The sequence below is a fragment of the Chlorocebus sabaeus genome, chromosome 26 (assembly GCF_047675955.1).
Source record: "Chlorocebus sabaeus isolate Y175 chromosome 26, mChlSab1.0.hap1, whole genome shotgun sequence".
NCBI lineage: Eukaryota > Metazoa > Chordata > Mammalia > Primates > Cercopithecidae > Chlorocebus > Chlorocebus sabaeus.
In genome coordinates this window covers 50,497,119-50,519,925 of record NC_132929.1, presented here as the reverse complement: position 1 = coordinate 50,519,925, position 22,807 = coordinate 50,497,119, and the positions used below count along the sequence as shown (strand labels likewise).

The 22,807-nt window shown below is 42.0% G+C and overlaps 1 protein-coding gene across 4 annotated transcripts in view; it reads left to right on the top strand.

Annotated features, from left to right (window-relative positions):
* The first annotated feature begins 428 nt into the window (after window positions 1–428).
* The window catches only part of EDC3 (enhancer of mRNA decapping 3), a 61,334-nt gene continuing 38,955 nt past the window's right edge, over window positions 429–22,807 (top strand). Inside the window, exons 1-3 of one of the 4 annotated variants that reach the window (XM_008015878.3) lie at window positions 436–577; window positions 3,790–3,920; window positions 20,751–20,932. In XM_008015878.3, coding sequence (XP_008014069.1) covers window positions 20,769–20,932 — 164 coding nt within the window. In that variant the 5' untranslated portion in view covers window positions 436–577; window positions 3,790–3,920; window positions 20,751–20,768. Of the gene's footprint in view, window positions 604–3,789; window positions 3,921–20,750; window positions 20,933–22,807 lie in introns of all 4 variants that reach the window. The other 3 variants (XM_008015879.3, XM_008015876.3, XM_008015880.3) reach the window with 3 other exon arrangements.

Below are 22,807 nucleotides of genomic sequence, written 5' to 3'. Positions count from 1 at the left end.
TGATAACGCTTTGAAGATCGACCACGGCAGGAATATCTTGTTTTCTTTAATCCATCAGGGGGTTGTCCCACTTATTGAGTCCCACAGCTGCGGTATAGCACGGAGGGGGCCTCCCTGAAAGTCCTCCGCTCCAGCTCTGCGATTGGCGCTGGGGGAACAGGAGGGGAAGCGGGCGCTTTGCATCGAGCCTGCAACACGGGGCCCGGGCATCGAGGCCGGGGAGTCGTGGGTAGAGCCCCGATTTCAGCCAAGATGGCATAGGACGTAAGTAAGCGTGGAAAGCAAAATGGCTACCCAAGCGCAATTCTGTAAGGCCGAAGGGACGTTCTTCCAACCTCTTAAATTTCCCGGGCGCCACGCCCCTCAGTTGCTTGCCCTGGATTCCAAGGTGTCGCGCCGGAAGTGACCTCACGGCGGTGGCGTGGAGACGTGGGGGCGCTTCCGGCGGCGGCGGCGGCGGCGGTGACGGCCGAAGCTGTAGGGGTGGGCGTGGAAAGAGTTCTTCTGTGGGTCCTCTGGTATTGCGTGGTCGGCTTGGTGTGGTGTGCGGAGGAGCTCCAGGCCCGTCGGGGCGGAGGTGGGAGCGAAGGGAAGAGGCTGCTGGTGTGTGGACGCTCGTGGGAGGGGGATGCCGGGCTTGCTTTAGGCTTCGGAGTTCCAGGCCTCATAGACCTTTATAGAGGAAGGCAGGCAAGAGCTGGGGGCTTCATCGGGTTCGCAGGGGGCCAGGTACTATGGGCGGCCCCAGGAGTTTGGTTTGAGGTGGAAGGCTGAGGACTGCAGGATTCTAAATAGTACCGGGATTGTGTGAGGCGTGAGGCATTAGCTGCTTGGGCCCTTAGTCCAGCCTTGTTGGTGGCTGCTGTAGTTCATTGGCTCACTCATTTCTTCATGCCTCAGTTTCCCTTTGCATAATGAGATATGGTGGCAGAGAAGAACGCCAGTGCCACATCCATGACTAATAGCTTGAGGACAGAGGTGAACTGGAGGGTAGAAAAAGAGGATGCCTGAGAAATTTATACTTACCAGGTCACATCTTCTGAATCCCAGGAAGTTATCCCTGGATTCATTTCTGCCTTTGGTGCAAGTCTGTGGTTCTTATCAGTACGCTTTGTGTGATATTGATTGTATTTATCAATACTTGATTTGTTGAGTGGTTGAAGTGTTTTGGTTTGTGGGAGGCATAGCCCTTGTTGGCTTGGTCAATTGATTTTCAGTTAATCTCCCAATAGCAATTGCTTCGCCTAACTCTGCAATTGGGATATTAGTTGAAAATCAATTGACCAAGCCAACAATCTTCTCCTCTGGTTACAGATAAGGAACTCACGACCCAGAATGGTTTTTCTTTTCTTCCCTAGCCACAGACCAAACCGATTTTAGTCTGCTGTCTCAAATAGAGGTCTTCACCCCACCAAAACAGAAATGGCTGTCTCCAAGCAGTTTAGTATTTCAACTGGACACCCAGATGGATCCTAATCTTTTTTTTTTTTTTAATGAATGGCAGGTTAGGTGTACTGAGCACAAAATCCGCTTAGCTGGTTTCTCTGTATGATGTAAAAATGGTTGTAAAAACATGACTTTTTGTTTATTACCAAATTCTTGGTAGAGCTTCCTTGGCATAGGGTTATGGGGCTAGAAAAGTGTCTCAAAATTTTTGACCTGTGACCTGCAGTTAGATATATTTTACATCATGACATTACTCATTGTGCCCCTGCACACTCAGTGTCTACACACACACACACACAGCCCCACCCACCAATGAAAAGTTTACTTACCCTTTCTACAGAAGATGCATTCTAAAAAAAAATTGGTTGCAACGCACTAAATTGTGTCTGAGCCCTAATAGGTCGTGAGGTATAGTTTGAAAAATATTAAGGGCGGGCACTGTGGCTCACGCCAGTAATCCCAGCACTTTGGGAGACTGAGGCGGGTGGATCACCTGAGGTCAGGAGTTGGAGACCAGTCTGGCCAACATGGTGAAACCCTGTCTACTAAAAATATAAAACTTAGCTGAGTGTGATGGTGGGTACCTGTAATCCCAGCTACTTGGGAGACTGAGGCAGGAGAAACTCTTGAATCCAGGAGGCAGAGGTTGCAGTGAGCCAAGATAGTGCTATTGCACTCCAGCCTGGGCAACAAGAGCTAAACTCTGTCTCAAAAAAAGAAAAGAGAAGAAAAATACTAGACTAGGGCCGAGTGCAGTGGTGGGAGGATTGCTTAAGGCCAGCCTGGGCAATATAGCAAGACTCTGTCTCTAAGAAAAACAACATTAGAAAATGCTTAAAATCTTTGCCATTTGTGAGATTCTGTAATTAATACAAAAGGGAAGATGTATCATTTTTCTTTCTTTTTTTTTTTGGTTTTTTTTTTTTTTTTTTTTGAGACGGAGTCTCGCTCTGTCGCCCAGGCTGGGATGCAGTGGCCGACTCTCAGCTCACTGCAAGCTCGGCCTCCCGGGTTTACACCATTCTCTTGCCTCAGCCTCCCAAGTAGCTGGACTACAGGCACCCGCCACCTTGCCCGGCTAGTTTTTTTGTATTTTTTAATAGAGACGGAGTTTCACCCTGTTAGCCAGGATGGTCTTGATCTCCTGACCTCGTGATCCACCCGTCTCGGCCTCCCAAAGTGCTGAGATTACAGGCTTGAGCCACCGTGCCCGGCCTCATTTTTCTTTTCTTATTCAGAGAAGGGCTTACTAGAGTTCTCCTAAATTCAGCCAGAACAGCAGGACAGGACATCCAAATTGTGTCTCAAAGGAGTATAGTGACCATAATGATAGTGTGTCAGAATTTTAGCAAGGCATTTATGAAGTCTTTTTTTTTTTTGAGATGGAGTCTCATTCCATTGCCCAGGTTGGACAGAGTACAGTGGCGCAATCTCTGCTTACTGTAACTTCCGCCTCCTAGGTTCAAGCGATTCTCCTGCCTCAGCCTTCCAAGTACCTGGGATTACAGGCATGCGCCACCACGCCTGGCTAATTTTTGTATTTTTAGTAGAGATGGGGTTTCACCATGTTGGCCAGGCTGGTCTCGAACTCATGACCTCAGGTGATCCACCCACCTCAGCCTCCCAAAGTGCTGGGATTACAGGTGTGAGCCACTGTGCCTGGTCTTACTAAGTCTTATGATAACCGAGTGGGTGAGATGGAGGAATTTGCCAGATTGTGGTAGAATTAGATGGAGTCATGAGTTTGAGCATCTGTGTATGGAGATTTGATTTGTGAGCACTACTTGCAGCTGGAATTCTGGTGATCTGAACTGGGGTTTCATCACTTTATACAATTCATGTATTTGAAACCTTATCTAGAAGGTTTGCTTATTGGATTTGGTGCCTTTATGAAGTAAAGAGTCATTTGGTTGATGGTTGCCAGAATGGGAAAAGATCTCAATATATTTACTCAGTGCTGTTTAATGAAATGGAAGAAGCTTGTATAAATGTTGAGAAATTGTGCTTGGGTCCAAAAAAAAAATCAACTATACCTATTGGGGGAGGGTGGAGATGTAACCTCACAGGAGTTCCTGTAATAAAAAGATTTGGTGTTTTAATCACCAGTCAGTGGTGTGGTTAAGAAGGCTGTGAGAAGAACTGATGTGACCTGCATTAGTATATTGTATTAGGAAAATACAAAATGTAGAATGAGAAAGGTTGCATCACTGGTAGGCTTGTACCTGGAATATTAGGTTTGGATCTAGATGTGCTAAGAGTAAATTTATGGGCAGAAGTCAAAAGTCTGAAGATATGGTGGTGGTGCTTTAGCATGAGTGATTGTTTTTCTCCTTGTCATTTCAGACTTTCAGGTATAGGCCGGGTCATTGGTCTTAAAACTTCTTCTTGAGAATGTCTGAAAGACTGGGGAATCTGTTAGATCTTATATACTTCTAAGTTGGCACCTGAAACTTTTCATCGTAGATTTAAATAGTGTAAGTATTTAATTTTAAATAGTTTAGGATGTAATTTCTGACAAGTAAATATTGACTTCTTAAAAATAAATATAAAATTACCTAAATACAATATCAATTTGATGTTTTAAAAACATACAACTAAACTTTTGAAACAGACTAAGAAATATATAACATAGCTTGTTACATTACTTGATTTTCAGACTTTAAGCCCATCTTGCATTTGTGAAATGAACCCCACTTAGTCATGTATCTACTACTTTTTACATGTAAATGGATTCAGTTTGCTAACATTTTGTTAAGAATTTTTGTGACTATGTTCATGATGGATTTTGGTCTGAGGTTTCCTTTTTTTTATGTCATCTTTGGCCTTAGTAGCAGAGTAATTATGACCTCATAAAATGAATTGAGAAGTGTTCCTTCCTCCTCTGTTTTCTGAAAGAGTTTGTGTAGGATTGGTATTATTTCTTACATGTTTCATAGAATTTACCAGTGAAGTCCTATGGCCCTGGGTTTTTCTCTCTGGGAGGATTTTACTAATTCAATTTCGTAATACAGTTAGTTGAGTTAGTTTTGGTCATTTTTATCATTTTGGGAGTTTGTCTATTACGTATTTTTCCTTTTTCTTTTTGAACTTGTATCCATTCCACTTTTCCCACAGAATTTTATCCTAAAGCAAAAGTCAACTTGCTGCGAACGGCCAGATGAAAGGCTTTATGAACCAAGTGGTTTCTGTGATTACTGCTTAACTATCACTGTAGTGAGAAAACAGCCATAGACAATATGTGGCTGGGCGCAGTGGCTCACGCCTGTAATCCCAGCGCTTTGGGAGGCCAAGGCAGGTGGATCTCGGGGTCAGGAGATCGAGACCATCCTGGCTAACACGGGGAAACCCCGTCTCTACTAAAAAATACAAAAAAAAATTAGCCAGGCGTGGTGGCAGGTGCCTGTAGTACCAGCTACTCGGGAGGCTGAGGCAGGAGAATAGCGTGCACCTGGGAGGCGGAGCTTGCAGTGAGCTGAGATCATGCCACTGCACTCCAGTCTGGTTGACAGAGTGAGACTTCATCTCAAAAAAAAAAAAAAAAAAAAAAAGCCAGGTGTGGTGGTGGGCGCCTGTAGTCCCAGCTATTCGGGAGGCTGAGGCCAGACCCAGTCTCTACTAAAGATACAAAAGTTAGCTGGGAGTGGTGGCAGGCACCTGTAGTCCCAGCTACTTGGGAGGCTGAGGCAGGAGAATCGCTTGAACCTGGGAGGTGGAGGTTGCAGTGAGCCGAGATCGCTCCACTGCACTCCAGCCTGGGTGATATCGCAAGACTGCATCTCAAAAAACCCCCCCAAAAAACAGAAAACAGCCGTAGATGATACACAAGTATTTGTGTGTAGTTGTGTTCCAATAAAACTTTATTGGTAGCAGACCAGCTCTGGCTTAGGGCTGTAGTTTTCCTACCCATCCTAAAGTAATAAATTTTATGCTTGAAAATTTAAAATTGATCATCTAGTTATCCACACATCAGGATTATGAGAGTAGTGTGGAAATCAATTCCCTTGCTTGCATATCTTTATGTACCCCCTAGGGATATGTGTATTCCAGTTTAAAGACCAGGACTTGATTTCCAAGATGTTGTAGAGGGAATTCATGTATTTTTGTCATTTTGTTTGGGTGAGAAGTGAGGTGGCCCTCACAGTGTAATTTTCCAGGGCCGTAACTTAAGTTCCCTATGTGAGCGGTATTCTTTTTTTTTTTTTGAGACGGAGTCTCGCTCTGTCGCCCAGGCTGGAGTGCAGTGGCCGGATCTCAGCTGTGAGCGGTATTCTTTCTGGCAAAAGGAGACATTTGAACTAATTTTTTTAATGTGGTAGACACTATATGGATTATCTCATTTAATCTTAAAATAATCCATATGGTATCTTAATCTTAAAATAATTCATATAGTGGTTCTATGAGATAAGGGTATAATTGGCATAATTCCCTACAGATGAGGCAGTTGAGACTCAGATTAGGTAATTTGCCCAGGTCGTAGTGCTGGTTAGTAAGGAAGTACAGAAGTGAACCGGGGCGGCCAGGGTGCGGTGGCTCACGCCTGTAATCCCAGCACTTTGGGAGGCTGAGGCGGGCGGATCATGAGGTCAGGAGATCGAGACCATCCTGGCTAACACGGTGAAACCCCATCTCTACTAAAAATACAAAAAATTAGCCGGGCGTGGTGGTGGGCGCCTGTAGTCTAGCTACTTGGGAGGCTGAGGCAGCAGAATTGCTTGAACCTGGGAGGCAGAGGTTGCAGTGAGCCAGGATCACGCCACTGCACTCGAACCTGGGCAACAGTCTCAAAAAAAAAAAGTGAACCAAGGTCTGTGATATCTGATTTCACTTTTTTCTTTTTCTTTCTTTTTTTTTTTTTTTGAGACAGGGTCTTGCTCTGCCACCCAGGCTAGAGTGCAGTGGTGCAGTCTTGGCTCACTGCAACCTCCGCTTCTTACCACTTCTGACTAATTTTTTGTATTTTTTTCTAGAGACAGGGTTTTTGCCATGTTGCCCAGGCTGGCTTTGAACTCCTAGGCTCAAGCGGTCAGCCCTCCTTGGCCTCCCAAAGTGCTAGGATTGCAACCACCTGAGGCGTGAGCCACCACACCCAACGTGATTTCAGAATTTTATTCTCTTTTCACCATGCTGCCTTTTATGGAAGATATGGGTTTAGTACTAGGATTGTGCTGGATTTCTTTTTCTGAGGCGAGGTGGGGATGGAGGTGGAAACAGTCTTGCTATGTTGCCCACGCTGCTCTGAAACTCCTGGCCTCAAGTGATCCTGTTGCCTCAGCCTCCCTAAGTGCTGGGATGTAGGGCCTGAGCCATCATGCTTGGTTGCATATTTTCTTTTAAGATCTCTGCCATTCCCAAGATTTTGATTGTCAACAAACACCTTTCCTGTTGTGTGGAACAATTCCTAGTTTTTCAGAAATCTATAACTAACACTCACTCATCCACAGCTGTTAATTATAATTGTTCTTAGCAGACCAAGGGTTGTTCGTTGGATCTGAATGCTGTGAGTTGTCTGATGTGGCACAGAGATGAAGTAGCTAGATTTGTAATTGGCAACTTGTTTATTTGTAATTTATAGATCATTTGGGCAGCTGCCTCAGTAATATAATAGATGGAAGAGCGTTTAGCACTACCTGACTTTGTTATCCAAAGGCTTATCAGAGTAATGATAAACTCCCATTACTTATCTGGCATTCAGTAGTCTGGAAATCCTGATGGTTCAGCATTTGAGCAAAATAATCCCATGATTAAAAGTAATATGGAAAATCCTGATTATGTGACATTTGTGGCTCCCTTCCTAGCTACACAGATTGTTACGATAGATTTTAATAACAAGGTGGCAAAGTAAGTGTTGGTTAGCTAGCTGCACCAACATTGCATTTTTTTGAAATATTTAACATTGTTGAATACTATACAGAAGAATTCTTTTTAGAAGTGGAATTGTTTGAAGGATTTATTGTCACGAATAGGCTTTACAGGGAAGTTGTATTTTTTTTTTTTATTGTATGTCAAATCCTGTCAGCAAACTTACACAAGAAGTAGCAATGTATTAATGAGATAAAGGATATTCCAAAGTAGCTAGATTTGTAATTGGCAACTTGTTTATTTGTATAAGAACAAAGTGATAAATGAATTAAAGTGTTCTTACCTGGAGGTGTTTAAGAAATGGAGGCAGAAGGAAGACAAATAAGACTAAATGAACTTTGGTAGCAAGTTCTTGACTGAATAGTAAATCACAACATTTCTGAATTAAGTAGTCATTACAATCTTAGGAATAATTTATTGGGAGAAAAACAGTATCAATGAAGCAAGAGTACTTAAGAAGTATGTTTAAGAAAATATCAAAACCATTGCACCCCACCAGAATAAGTTAAAGAGAACCATAGTACCAAGTTTTGGCAAGATGAGCAAAAGGAACTGACGTATGGTGGGTTATGTAAATGTAGATGTAATATAAAATGGTACAACCACTTTGGAAAACTGTTTGGCAGTTCCTAATAAAGTCATAAGTATAATACGACTTCCTGTGTTATATGCCCAGTAGAAATGGATGCATTTATCCATCGCAAAAATATACTGTATGCAGTATAAGAATATTACTCGTAGTAAGTCAGAACTAGAAATAACCGAACTGTGTATCAGCAGTAGAATGGATAAATAGATTGAGGCATACTTACAGAAAGCAGCACAGCCATGAAAAATAACGCACTTCTGATACATGCAACAATGGGGATGAATCTCACAAAGGTACCTTTTTTTTTTTTTTGAGACGTCTCACTCTGTCGCCCATACTGGAGTGCGGCAGCAGGATCTTGGCTCACTGCAACCTCTGCCTCCCCAGTTCAAGTGATTCTCGTGCCTCTGCCTCCTAAGTAGCTGGGATTACAGGCATGTGTCACCACGCCTAGCTCATTTTTTGTATTTTTAGTAGAGACAGGGTTTTGCCCTGTTGGCTAGATTGGTCTTGAACTCTTGACCTCAAGTGATCCACCCTCCCTGGCCTCCCAAAGTGCTGGGATTACAGGTGTGAGCCACTGTGCCTAGCCTCACAGATGTACTTTTGAGCAAAAGAAGACAAACACTCTAAAAGAGAACCTTTATGATTCTGTTTGTATGAAGCTCAAAATTAGGCTCAAATAATCTTTCATGATAGATATCAGAATAATAACTACCTGTAGGAGGACACAGTGGAGCCTTTTGAGGTGTTGGAAATTGTCTGTCTTGTTTTGAGTGGTGGTCACATGGGTGAATTGATATGTAAAATTTCGTGGAGGTGTACACTTAAAATATGTAGACTGACTTACTGTATATGTTATACCTTGATAGAAAAGTAGAAAATAAAAAACAAGATTGGTTCCTTGTAGCTCCTATATCTCCTGTACATCTTATGACATGGAGGTGTTAGCTCTATAATTGATGGAGCCCCTTCCCTAGTCTGATTAGGAACACAGTTGATGGGTACTGTACTTGTTTTAGATTTACTGTTTTCTGTAAATAACATAATTTTCTTTATAGAATAAACCTGTTTGAGGAGTTTTGAATAATGCATTAATGTATTTTACCAAGGGAAGTTTCTGAGGAAAGGGCAGTTTGTTACACTTTCAGTGGTTACATTTTTAAAAGTTTCTATTAATATTGACTACATAGAAGAGCACTTATGAATGAGTATCCACATTTTCTAAGTATTAAAAATTCTATTCAGTTACTATTACCATAATATAAACTTGAATGTACAACATGAGTGTCTTAAAGATATATGTTAAATAAAGAATAAAGCCTTTTCATATCTGGTTAATTTCTGGTGCTTTTTATTCTGCATCTAAGCATCTGAGTAGAATTATGATGGATTATAAATGATAGGAAAGGAAACTCATGCTTTTGTGACATTAGACAAAGGTTGATCAGGAAGGGAAAAAAGTCTAAAATATGTGTATTTTGTGCCTTTTTACCATCATCATTATTGTTGAAATTGTGTTGCATTGAAAATTTACCCAAGGGCCAGGCACAGTGGCTCATGCCTGTAATCCCAGCACGGAGGCTGAAGTGAACAGATCACCTGAGGTCAGGGGTCCGAGACCAGTCTGGCCAACATGGCAAAACCCTATCTCTACTAAAAATACAAAAATTACCTGGGCGTGGTGGCGGGCGCCTATAGTTCCAGCTACTCAGGAGGCTGAGGCAGGAGAATCGCTTGAACCTGGGAGGCGGAAGTTGCAGTGAGCCAAGATTGTGCCACTGCACTCCAGCCTGGGTGACAGAGCAAGGCTCCGTCTCGTTATATAATATAATGTAACAAAAAAAAAGCCTTGGATGAGCCAGCTAATTTATTGTTCTTTTAATCTTTTGTTCTGTCTGCATAGTTTTATGATATTTGCTCGGTTAGATCACTAGAGAACTATCTAGAGTTTGATTAATCCCTAGAGCTGGACTCTTTCAGACTTCGTGTTTCTGAAGGGGCATACCTTTTTTTTTTTTTTGAGACAGGGTCTTGCTGTGTTGCCCAGGCTGGTCTTGAACTCCTGGACTCAGGTGATCCTCCTGCCTTGGCTTCCCCAACTCCTGGAATTAAAACTGTGAGCTACCACGCCCAGCCAGGAGTGCTTTATTTTATTTATTTTTTATTTTTTTCTAGACGGAGTCTTGCTCTGTTGCCCTGGCTGGAGTGCAGTGGTGTGGTCTCAGCTCACTGCAGCCTCCACCTCTTGGGTTCAAGCGGTTCTCCTGCCTCAGCCTCCCGAGTAGCTGGGATTACAGGTGCATGCCACCATGACTGGCTAATTTTTGTATTTTTAGTAGAGATGGGGTTTCACCATGTCAGCCAGGCTGGTCTCAAACTCCTGACCTCGTGATCCACCCACCTCAGCCTCTGAAAGCACTGGAATTATAGGCATGAGCCACTGCAGCTGGCCCAGAGGAGTGCTTTATATGCTTTTTTGCCCTTTTCCCTTCATTTATTTATTTATTTTGAGACAAAGTCTTGCTCTTGTTACCCAGGCTGGAGTGCAGTGGCGCAATTTTGACTCACTGTATCCTCCATCTCTTGGGTTCAAGTGGTTTTCCCACCTCAGCCTCCTGAGTAGCTGGGATTACAGGCACCTACCACCACACCTGGCTAATTTTTGTATTTTTAGTAGAAATGGGGTTTCACCATGTTGGCCAGGCTGGTCTCGAATTCCTCACCTCAGGTGATCCACCCAACTCGGCCTCCGAAAGTGCTGGAATTATAGGCATGAGCTACCGCGCCTGGCCTATTTTATTTTTTTTGAGATGGAGTCTCGTTCTTGTTGCCCAGGCTGGAGTGCAATGGCATGATCTCAGCTCACTGCAACCTTCGCCTCCCAATTTCAAGTGATTCCCCTGCCTCAGCCTCCCAAGTAGCTGGGATTACAGGAATGCGCCACCATGCCCAGCTAATTTTTTTTTTTGAGACTGAGTCTCATTCTTGTTGCCCAGGCTGGAGTGCAATGGCACGATCTCAGCCCACTGCATCCTCCGCCTCCCGAGTTCAAGCAATTCTCCTGCTTCAGCCTCCTGAGTAGCTGGGATTACAGGTACACGCCACCACAGTTGGCTATTTTTTGTATTTTTAGTAGAGACGGGGTTTCACCTCTTTGGTCAGGCTGGTCTCGAACTCCTGACCTTGTGATCTGCCCGCCTCAGCCCTCTAAAGTGCTGGGATTACAGGCGTGAGCCACTGCGCCCAGCCAATTTTGTATTTTTAGTAGATACGGGGTTTCATCATGTTGGTCAGGCCGGTCTCGAACTGGTGACCTCATGTGATCCACCTGCCTCGTCATCCCAAACTGCTGGAATTACAAACGTGAGCCACCACACTCAGTCGGGATATACTCTTTTACCAGAGGGTTGCTTTATATCCTTTTTTGCCCCTTTATGTCTGAAATTAGTATTTGAAACAGCTTCAAGTGCTGGTTTTTTTTTTTTTAATGTAAAAACATTGACCCAGTGTTTCACTTTGTGCTTAACATGTGTATTTATATTTATCTGCTAGCTATTTCCTGACTTCCTTGTGTGAATGGGGAAGTGTTAGGTTTCATATCTTATATAGGATTTTGCATAGAGTATGCTTAAGAATACTGTATTTTTTAGAACCATTTTCACAAAGAGCCAAGACATTTAGATATAAACATACACTCCTGAGCTCAGTGATCTTCCTGCCTCAGCCTCTGAAAGTGCTGAGATTACAGGTGTGAGCCACCATGCCTGGCCTATTTCACCATTAAGTATGATGTTAGCTGCAATTGTTTCATAGATGCCAGCTTTCCCGCCCCTTTTTAAATATAGTAAATGATTGTTAAATTTTGTCCAATTATCTTTCTGCATTTATTGATATGATTATACATGATTTCATCACTTATTTTGTTAATGTGATGGAAGGCATTGATTTTTTTTTTAATTAAACTTCTGAGATAGTTGTAGATTCACATGCCATTGTAAGAAATAATACAGAGAGATTCCTTATGCCCTACCCAGTTTTCCCTGTTGGTAACATCTTGCAAAACTATAATACAGTATCACTACTAGAATACTGACATTGATATGGTCAAAATGTGAAATAGTTCCATTACTACAAGAGTCCCTCATGTTGCCACTCTGTTGCCCAGGCTGGAGTACATTGTCATGACCTCACTGCGACTTGTGCCTCCCAGGTTCAAGTGATTCTCCTGCCTCAGCCTCCCGAGTAGCTGGGACTATAGGCGCTCGCCACCAAGCCCGGCTAATTTTTGTATTTTTGGTAGAGATGGGGCTTTGCCATGTTCGCCAGGTTGGTTTTGAACTCCTGACCTCAGGTGATCCACTCTCCTCAGCCTCCCAAAGTGCTGGGATTACAGGCATCAGCCACCATGCCCGGCCCTGTTCTCCATTTTTATAGCTTTGTTATTTCAAGAATGTTACACAAATGGAATCATACAGAGCACAACCTTTTGGGGTTGGCATTTTTACTTTTTGCCCCGTGGTATGGATGTTACTGTTTGTTTATTCACGCATTGAGGTCATCTGGGTTGTTTCCAGTTTGTAGCTTTTTTGAGTAAGTGTGATCTGAACACTTGTGTACAGGGTTTTTTTTTTTTTAATTTTTGAGACGGAGTTTCGCTCTTGTTGCCCAGAATGGAGTGCAATGGTGTGATCTCAGCTCACCACAACCTCTGCCTCCTGGGTTCAAGCGATTCTCCTGCCTCAGCCTCCCAAGTAGCTGGGATTATAGGCATGTGCCACCATGCCCGGCTGATTTTGTGTTTTTAGTAGAGACGGGGTTTCTCCATGTTGGTCAGGGTGGTATCAAACTCGCGGCCTCAGGTGATCCACCTGCCTCAGCCTCCCAAAGTACTGGGATTACAGGCATGAGCCACCACGCCCAGCCCGTGTACAGGTTTTTGTGTGAACCTAGGTCTTCCTTTCTCTGGGATAAATGACCAGGAGTGCAACTGCTGGATCATATTGTAGTTGCATGTTTAGTTTTTTGGGTTGTTTTCTTTTTTGAGGCGGAGTCTTTGTCGCCCAGGCTGGGGTGCAGTGGCGCCATCTTGGCTCACTGCAAGCTCCGCCTCCTGGGTTCACGCCATTGTCCTGCCTCAGCCTCTCGAGTAATTGGGACTACAGGCACCCGCTACCATGCCCGGCTAATTTTTTTGTATGTTTAGTAGAGACAGGGTTTCACCATGTTAGCCAGGATTGTCTCGATCTCCTGACCTTGTAATCCACCCATCTTGGCCTCCCAAAGTGCTGAGATTACAGGCGTGAGCCACCGCACCCAGCCTTGGGGTTGTTTTTTTTTTTTTTTTTTTTTTTTGAGACAGTCTCTTGCTCAGGCTAGAGTGCAGTGGTGCGATCATGGCTTACTGCAACTTCCACCTCCCAGGTTCAAGCGATTCTCATGCCTTAGCCCCTCAAGTAGCTGGGATTACAGGTGTGTGCCACCATACCTGGCTGATTATTGCATGTTTAGTTTTTTTAATAACCTCCCAGGATGTTTTCCAGAGTGGCTGTACTATTCAATATTTGGACTAGCAATGTACGAGTGATCCATTTTTTCCACATTCTTACTAGCACTTGGTGTTATCACTATATTTTAGCCATTTTGAAAAGTATATATATCTTAGATACTACTCTCTTTTGTCATTGTCAGATAGGTGATTTACAAGTATTTTCTCCCAGTCTGTAACCTGTCTTTTGTGGAATAAAAATTTTTAATTTTCAAGATGTCTAGTTGATCAGCTTTCTTTTTTATGCATTGAGCTTTTGGTGTCAAGTCTAAGAACTCTTTGCCTAGCCCTAGATCTTGAGGGTTTCTCTTATGTTTTTTATAAAAGTTTTAGTTTGATGTTTTACATTTAAGTTCATGATCCATTTTGAGTAAATTTTTGTATAAAGTTTGAAACTTAGTTTGAGGTTCATTTTTTTGCTGATGGATTTCCATTTGCTCCAGCGCTATTGTTGTAAAAACTATGCTGCCTGCATTGAATTGTTTTTGCACTTTGTCAAAAATCAGTTGGGCATATTTTTGTAAGTCTGTTTTTGTGTTCTGCCTTCTATTTTATCGATTTACATGTCTGTCCCTCTGCCAATACTACATAATCTTGATTATTATAATTGTGTAAGTCTTGAAATCAGGTAGACTGATTGTTCCCACTTTCTTTTAAAAAATTGATTTAGCACCCGGGTGTGGTAATCCTGTAATCCCAGCACTTTGGGAGGCTGAGGTGGGTGGATCACGGGTCAGGAGTTCAAGACCAGCCTGGCCAAGATGGTGAAATCCCTTCTCTACTAAAAATACAAAAATTAGCTGGGCGTGGTGGCGGGCGCCTGTAATGCCAGCTACTCAGCAGGGTGAAGCAGAAAATTGCTTGAACCCGGGAGGTGGAGGCTGGAGTGAGTCAAGATTGTGCCACTGCATTCCAGCCTGGGCGACAGAGTGAGACTCCGTCGCAAAAAAAACAAAACAAAACAAGTGATTTAGCTATTTTAGTTTCTTTGCCTTTCCATGTAAATTTTAGAATAACTTTATCTGTGTCTACAAATCTTGCTGGGATTTTAATAAGAACGGCATTGATCCTTTATACCAATTTGGGGAGAATTTACATACTTTATGTTGAGTCTTTTAATCCATGAACATGTTATATCTGTTACATTTAGCATTTTGATTTTTTCCTCAGTGTTGCATATTTTCAGTATACAAATCATGTACCCTTTGTTTTTTAGATTTACACCTAGTCCTTTATTTTTTGAGCAATTGTAAATGGTATTGTATTTTAAATTTCATTGCCCATGTGTTCATTGCCAATATATTGAAATAAGATTAACTTTTGTATGTTTATCTTGTATCCTACAATCTTGCTGAACTCACTTGTTCTAAGACTTTTTGTAGATTATGGGGAATTTCTACATAGACAGTTATGTCATCTGCAAATGGTGACAGTTTTGTTTTTTCCTTTCTAAACCGTATGCTTTTTTTTTTTTTTTAGTCTGTTTCTTGCGTTATTGCAAGAACTTCTAGAGCTGTGTTGAGTGAGAGTGGATATCCTTGCTTTGTTCATGTTCTTAAAGGGAAAGCATTCAGTCTTTCACCATTTAATATAATGTTAGCTGTAGGGGCTTTTTAGATGCCTTTACCAGATTAATGAAGTTCCTCTCTATTCCCGTTTTTCTGGGAGACTTTTTTAAAAAGAATGAATGGGTGTTGAATTTTGTCAGATGCATTTTCTGTGTCGGTTGCTATGAACATGTGTTTTTCTTATTTACCCTGTTGATACGGTAGATTATATTGATTGGCTTTCTGATATTGAGTCAGCATTGCATCCTTGGAATAAACTCCACCTAGGTGTGGTATATCATTCTTTTTTTTTTTTGAGACAGAGTTTCGCTCTGTCGCCCAGACTGGAGTACAGTACGTGATCGTGGCTCACTGCAAGGTCCGCCTTCTGGGTTCACACCATTCTCCTGCCTCAGCCTCTAGAGTAGCTGGGACTACAGGTGCATGCTACCATGCCTGGCTAATTTTTTGTATTTTTAGTAGGGATGGGGTTTCACCATATTAGCTAGGATGGTCTTGATCTCCTGACCTCGGGATCCGCCCGCCTTGGCCTCCCAAAGTGCTGGGATTACAGGCGTGAGCCACCGCATCTGGCCGGGTGTGGTGTATAATTCTGTATGTTTATTGTTTTGTTTTTGATTTTTATTTTTAGAGATAGTGTCTTGCTTTGTTGCCCAGGCTGGAGTGCAGTGGTGTGATCATAGCTCACTCCATCTACTGACTCATGGGCCCAAGCTCCCCTCCTGCCTCAACCTCCCAAGTAGCTGAGATTACTGGTACGCACCACCACACCTGGTTTTTTTTTTTCTTTTTTTTGGTAGAAATAAGGTCTCACTATGTTTCCCAGGCTGGTTTCAAACTCCTGGCCTCAAGCAATCCTTCCACCTTGGCCTCCCAAAGTGTTGGGACTACAGGTGTGAGCCACTGAGCCTGGATCATTATTGTTGAATTGTTGGGTGATATTTCGATAAGGAATTTTATGTTTACATTCGTGGGGGATAGTATTCTGTAGTTTTGTTTTTGTACTATTGTTGTCAGGTCTTGGTATCGAGAATATTTCTGTATTTATTGATGTGATAAAGTTATATGATTTTCTCATTCTGTTAAAATGATTTAAAATTGATCAGTTTTTAAAATACCAAACCAATTTTGCGTTCTAGGAGTAGAGACCTAAATATACGTGATATATTAGACTTTTAAAATTTATTGCTGGATTTGATTTGTTAATATCTTGTTGAAGGTTTTTGGTCTATATTTGTGCAGGATGTTGATCTTTTCTTATAAAGCCTTTGTGGGGAGGCTTTCACTTCAGAGTTATGCTAGCTACATTGAACAAATTGGGAAATGTTTCTTTCTTTTTTTTAATTTTTATTTTTGAGACAGAGTCTTGCTCTGTCACCTGGGTTAGAATGCAGTGGTGTGATCTTTGCTCACTGCAACCTCCCCTTCTGGGTTCAAGCCATTCTCTTGCCTCTGCCTCTTGAGTAGCTGGGATTACAGGTGTGTACCACCACACCTGGCTAATTATTTTGTTGTTGTTATTTTTAGTAGCAATGGGGTTTCACCATGTTGACCAGGCTGGTCTTGAACTCCTAAACTCAAGTGATCTACCGTCCTGAGCCTCCCAAAGTGCTGGGATTACAGGTGTGAGCCACTGTGCCCAGCCTTTTTTTTTTTTTTTTTTTTTTTTTGAGACGGAGTGTTGCTCTGTTGCCCAAGCTGGAGTGCGGTGGCGTGATCTCGGGTCACTGCAACCTCTGCCTCCTGGATTCAAGTGATTCTCCTGCCTCAGCCTCCTGAGTAGCTGGGATTACAGGCACGTGCCAGCACGCCTGGCTGGTTTTTGTATTTTTAGTAGAGACGGGGTTTCACGATGTTGGCCAGGCTGGTCACAAACTGCTGACCTCAAGTGATCCACCTGCCTCAGTCTCCCAAAGTGCTTGGATTACAGGCATGAGCCATTGTGTTCAGCCTCATTCTCCTGTGTTTTCTAAAAGTTTGTATGAGATTAACATTATTTTTTTCTTAAAATGTTTGATAAAATTAACTAGTAAAGCTATCTAGTTCAGACTTGGTTAAAAAGAAAAACCGCCAGTAAAGCCATCTAGGCCTGGATTTTTCTTTGTAGGAAGGTTTTAAGTTACATAATCAATTTGTTTTTTTCTATTAAATAGCCTTTATTTTTTAGAGCAGTTTTAGTTTCAGGGAAAAATTGAGCCCAAAGTACAGAAGGTTCCCATATATCTCACTGTTGCCCCCCAGTAAGCCACCTCTGCTGTCAACACCACCACAGTTGTGTTCGTTACAATTGGTGAATCTACACTGACACATCATTGTCATCCAGAGTCCATAGTTAACATTAGAGTTCACTCTTGGTGTTGTACATTCTGTGAGTTTTGAAGTGACACGTGTCTACCATTATAGCATCAAACAGAATAGTTTCACTGCCCTAAAAGTTCTCTTGTGTTCTGCCTATTCACCTCCCACCCCCACCCCACCAGCCACTGGTGTCCACTGCTCTTTTTACTGTCTCCATAGTTTTGCCTTTTCCAGAAAACCTTGTAGCTGGAATCATAGTATGTATGTATCCTTTTCACTTTGGCTTCTTTCACTTAGCAATGTGCTCTTAAGTTTCCTCCATGTCTTTTCATGGCTTGATAGCTCATTTCTTTTTTGTGCTGAATCATATTCCATTGTCTGGATGTGCCATAGTTCATTCATCCATTCATCTACTGAAGGATGTCTTGATTGCTTCCAAATTTGAGCAATTTTGAATAAAGCTGCTGTAAACATCCACGTGCAGATTTATGGTGGACGTAAATTTTCAGTTCATCTGGGTAAATACCAAGGGGAGTGATTGCTGGATCAGATGGTATATTTAGTTTTGTGAGAAACTACCTTATTAATATGCATATGCAGGCTAGGCGCGGTGGCTCATGCCTGTAAACCCATCTCTTAGGAGACCGAGGCAGGCGGATCACTTGAGGTCAGGAGTTTGAGACCAGCTTGGGCAACATGGTGAAACCCCGTCTCTACTGAAAAAAAAAAAAAAAAATTAGCTTGGTGTGCGGTGGCATGTGCCTGTAGTTCCAATTACTTGGAAGGCTGAGGCAGGAGAATTGTTTGAACCTGGGAGGCAGAGGCTGCAATGAGCTGAGATCGTGCCACTGCACTCCATCCTGGGCGGTAGAGTGAGACTCAGTCTCAAAATAAATAAGTAAATAAATAAAAGAGGCCGGGCACGGTGGCTCACGCCTGTAATCCCAGCACTTTGGGAGACTGAGGCAGGTGGATCACAAGGTCAGGAGTTCGAGACCAGCCTGACCAGCATGGTGAAACCCCATCTCTACTAAAAATACAAAAATTAGCCAGGCGTGGTGGTGCATGCCTGCAATCCCAGCTACTCAGGAGGTTGAGGCAGGAGAACTGCTTGAACCTGGGAGGTGGAGGTTGCAGTGAGCCAAGATTGTGCCACTGTGTTCTAGCCTGGGCAACAGAGTGAGACTCCATCTCAAAAAAAAAAAACAAAGAAAAAAAAAAGAAAAAAGTGCATACTCATCATTGGCTGCATCATTTTGAGTTCCTGTCAGCAATGAATGATGGTTTTTGTTGCTCCACATCCTCATCAGCATTTGGTGTTGTCAGTGTTTTGGATTTTGGCCATTCTGACAGGTGTGTAGTAGCATCTCATTGTTGTTTTAATTTCCATTAATTCCCTAATGATGTGATGTAGAGCATCTTTTCATATGCTTGCCTGCCATGTCCATGTCTTCTTTAGTGAAGTATCCTTTCGGGTCTCTTGCTCATTTTTTCATCAGGTTGTTCATTTTCTTATTGTTGAGTTTTAAGAGTTCTTGGTATGTTATGGATAACAGACCTTTATCAAATATATCTTTTGCAAATATTTTCTCTTAGTTTGTGTCTTGTCTTATTCTCTTGATAAATTCAGTTTTTAAAATAGACATGCAGCTACTCAGATTTTTTATTTCTTGTATCAGTTTTGATAACTTTTGTCTAAGAATTTCCCCATTTCGTCTAGTTGTCAGATTTACTGGTGTAAGGTTATCTTTTAATGTCTGTGATGTCTCTTTGTTCATTTCTGATATTAATAAAATGTGTTTTATCTTTTTTCTTTATTAGGCATTTACCAACTTGTTTAATATTTTCAAAGAGCTAATTTTTGTTTTATTTTTCTTAGTTGTTTCTTGTTTCACTGGTTTCTGCTCTTGATTTCCTTTCTATAACAGCAGGTTAATCTGTTCTTTTTTTACTAATACTTAAGATGGAATCTCAGATAACTGATTTTAGACCTTTCTTTCCTAATACAAGCACTTAAAGTTATACATTCCCCCTTTTACACACTGTATTAAGTACGTCATACAAAAGTTGATATTGTGTTTTCATTATCATTGAGTTCAAACCATTTTCTGACTGCCCTTTTGATTTCTTTTACCCATAGGTTATTTGGAAATGTCTTGCTTAATTTCCAGATATTTGGGAATATTCTAAATATCTATTTTTATCAATTTCAAATTTAATTCTGTTGTGGGTAGAGAATATATTTTATGTGATCTCAGTCTTTTTAACTTTATTCATACTTGTTTAAGGCCCAACATATATGCGTGAACATTCTGTATAGACTTGAAAAGGATATATATTCTGTAGTTGTTAGGTTTAGTGTTATGTAGTACCTTCAATTGGCTTTAAAAATTTTTTTTAGGCCAAGCGCAGTGGTTCATGTCTGTAATTCCACCACTTTGGAAGGCCGAGGTGGGGGGATTGCTTCAGGCCAGGAGTTTGAGACTAGCCTGGGCAACATAGCAAGACCTTGTCTCTACAAAAAAACTTAAATTAGCTGGGATTGGTAGCACAGGACTCTAGTCGTAGCTACTCCGGAGGCTGAGGTGGGAGGATTGATTGGTTGGGCCTGGGAGGTTGAGGCTGCAGTGAGCTATGATGGCACCACTGCACTCCAGGCTAGGTAACAGAGTGAGACTGTGTCAAAAAAAAAAAAAAAAAAAAAAAAAAAAAGCCAGACGCAGTGGCTCACTCCTGTAATCCCAGCCCTTTGGGAGGCCGAGGCAGGCAGATCACCTGAGGTCGGGAGTTTTAGACCAGCCTGACCAACATGGAGAAACTCCGTCTCTACTAAAAATAAAAATACAAAATTTGCTGGGTGTGGTGACCCATGCCTGTGATCCCAGCTACTTGGGAGGCTGAGGCAGGAGAATCGCTTGAACCCGGGAGGCAGAGGTTGTGTTGAGCCGAGATCGCGCCATTGCTCTCCAGCCTGGGCAACAAGAGTGAAACTCCGTTTCAAAAAAAAAACAGAACAAAAGGCAACTACCCAGAATTTATTATTATTATCAGCAACAGTGGCATTACCAGTGTTTGTTTTTTTAGTATATTATTTCTCAGTAACATACTCTCTTTGAAAGCATTTTGGCAGCAGATTTATTAAAACACAATATAAACAGATTATAGTTTGTGTGATTTGATGTGTAATAAATATTATCTTTATCCAATGTATGTGCTTTAAAGCAATTGTAAGATCTTTATATGTATTAAATAATATTACTTATTAATATGTATACTCCTGAAAAAGTTTTTTAATTTTTTCATGGTTTATTACCTTAGTTAACAATGTGATAGAATATGTTTTATTAACCAACACTTGGTACAGAGCCTGATGTATTTGCTGAATTTAATTAAAAGTTTGTCTTTTCACCAAGGCACACTGAATAGTTCCTTCTCTTCACAGTGGTCTCACATCTGAAACATGGCTACAGATTGGCTGGGAAGTATTGTGTCCATCAATTGTGGAGATAGCTTGGGTGTCTATCAGGGAAGAGTGTCAGCTGTGGATCAGGTCAGCCAGACCATTTCTCTCACCCGGCCTTTCCATAATGGAGTGAAGTGTCTTGTTCCAGAAGTCACCTTCAGGTGAGTGTCCTGACTGACTCTTCTGAATCCAATCTGGTGGTCTGTGGAGCTTGAACCTAGGTCTGATTGCTAGTATTCTCTTGGCATATGGCCGCTTTTTGTATTTTTAGTAGAGATGGGGTTTCACCATGTTGGCCAGGCTGGTCTCGAACTACTGGCCTCAAGTGATCTGCCCATCATGGCCTCCCAAAGTGCTGGGATTTCAGGTGTGAACCACCATGCCCGGCCTATACTGTTTATTTCCTCTTTGCATTCCGATATTCATTCCTTGGCCTCCCCTGTATTAAAAACAACCTTCTCCCTTAGACCTTGCGTTTGCCACTAGGTATTGTGTCATTTCCCTTCCCTTGAACCCATCATCCTTGTCAGAGCCGAATAGTCTGCTTTCTCTATGTTTTGTGGCTTCATTCTCTAGACCCTCCTTACCCTACCATTGTCTTTTTTTCTAACTTTATCATCTTGCTGAATTAGCTTTTGCCAAGGTTACAAATAACCTAATGATCTTGCTGAATTAGCTTTTGCCAAGGTTACAAATAACCTAATGGCCAAATTCACTGACAGTATCTCAATCCCAATCTGATTTGAATGTTCCCTCATGGCTGTAGTGGCTTATGACTGTAATTCCAGCACTTTGGGAGGCCAAGGCAGGAGAATCACTTGAGCCCAGGATTTCAAAACTGGCTGGTCAACATAGTGAGACCTCATCTTTACAAAAGAAAAATTTAAAAGCTTAGCTGAGCATGGTGGCATGTACCTGTAATCCCAGCTACTCCTGAGGCTGAGACAGGAAGATCACTTGAGCCTAGGAGTTGGAGGTCACAGTGAGCCATGATAGCACCACTGCACTCCAGCCTGGGTGATAGAACAAGACCCTGTCTCTAAAAAAATAAATAAAAATACAATGCTCCCTAACTTTTTTTTTTTTTTTTTTTTGAGATGGAGTCTCACTCTGTTTCCCAGGCTGGAGTGCAGTGGCATGATCTCAACTCACTGCAACCTCCGCCTCCCAGGTTCCAGCAATTCTCCCACCTCAGCCTCCAGAGTAACTAGGATTACAGGCGCTTGCCACCACGCCTGGCTAATTTTTTGTATTTTTAGTAGAGATTGGGTTTCACCATGTTAGCCAGGCTGGTCTCGAACTCCTGACCTGAAGTGATCCTCCCACCTCGGCCTCCCAAAGTGCTGGGATTACAGGTGTGAGCCACCGTGCCCAGGCAGTGCTCCCTAACTTTTGAAGTACAGTATTCTCCTTTAGTTTCCCTGTCATTTCTGGTTTTTCTTTGCATGTATTCCACATATTCCTCCATTCCTTTACTTTTATGTTCCTTTTCTTCTTCTCACCTGTTAAGATTGAATTACTCAGCATTTTATCTTTGGTTCTTTTCTCAGCTTTTATTCTCTAGACAATCTCATGTGTACCTTACATTAATGAGACCTGAAATCTTTAACTTAGGCCCATTATGAGACAGACACGTCATCTGCTGGTCATTTCCATTGGATATCCCACAAGGTATCTTAAATGCAAGATTTTCGGAGCTAATCTTATTATGTTTTCCTGTAGATTTCTTTTTCCAAGGACATACCCATTATTTGTGATTAATAACACCTTTCCCCCACGTTAGAAACTTAGGAATCATAATAAACTCTTTTTTCTCTTTAATCCTCGTGTTCACTTAGTTGCCAAAATCCTATGGATTTGAAATGTCTCTTGATCCCTTCTCCCTTTTCCCTTTGCAATTACCACTTGCTTGGTTCATCCCCTCTTATTTCTTGCTTGGTCTTCTAACTGGTACCACTGCCTCTTGTTTCTTCTCCTTCCCTATAGCCACCGGGAAAATCCATTGTGATCGTGATGTGGTCCCTGGTTACCTCTGC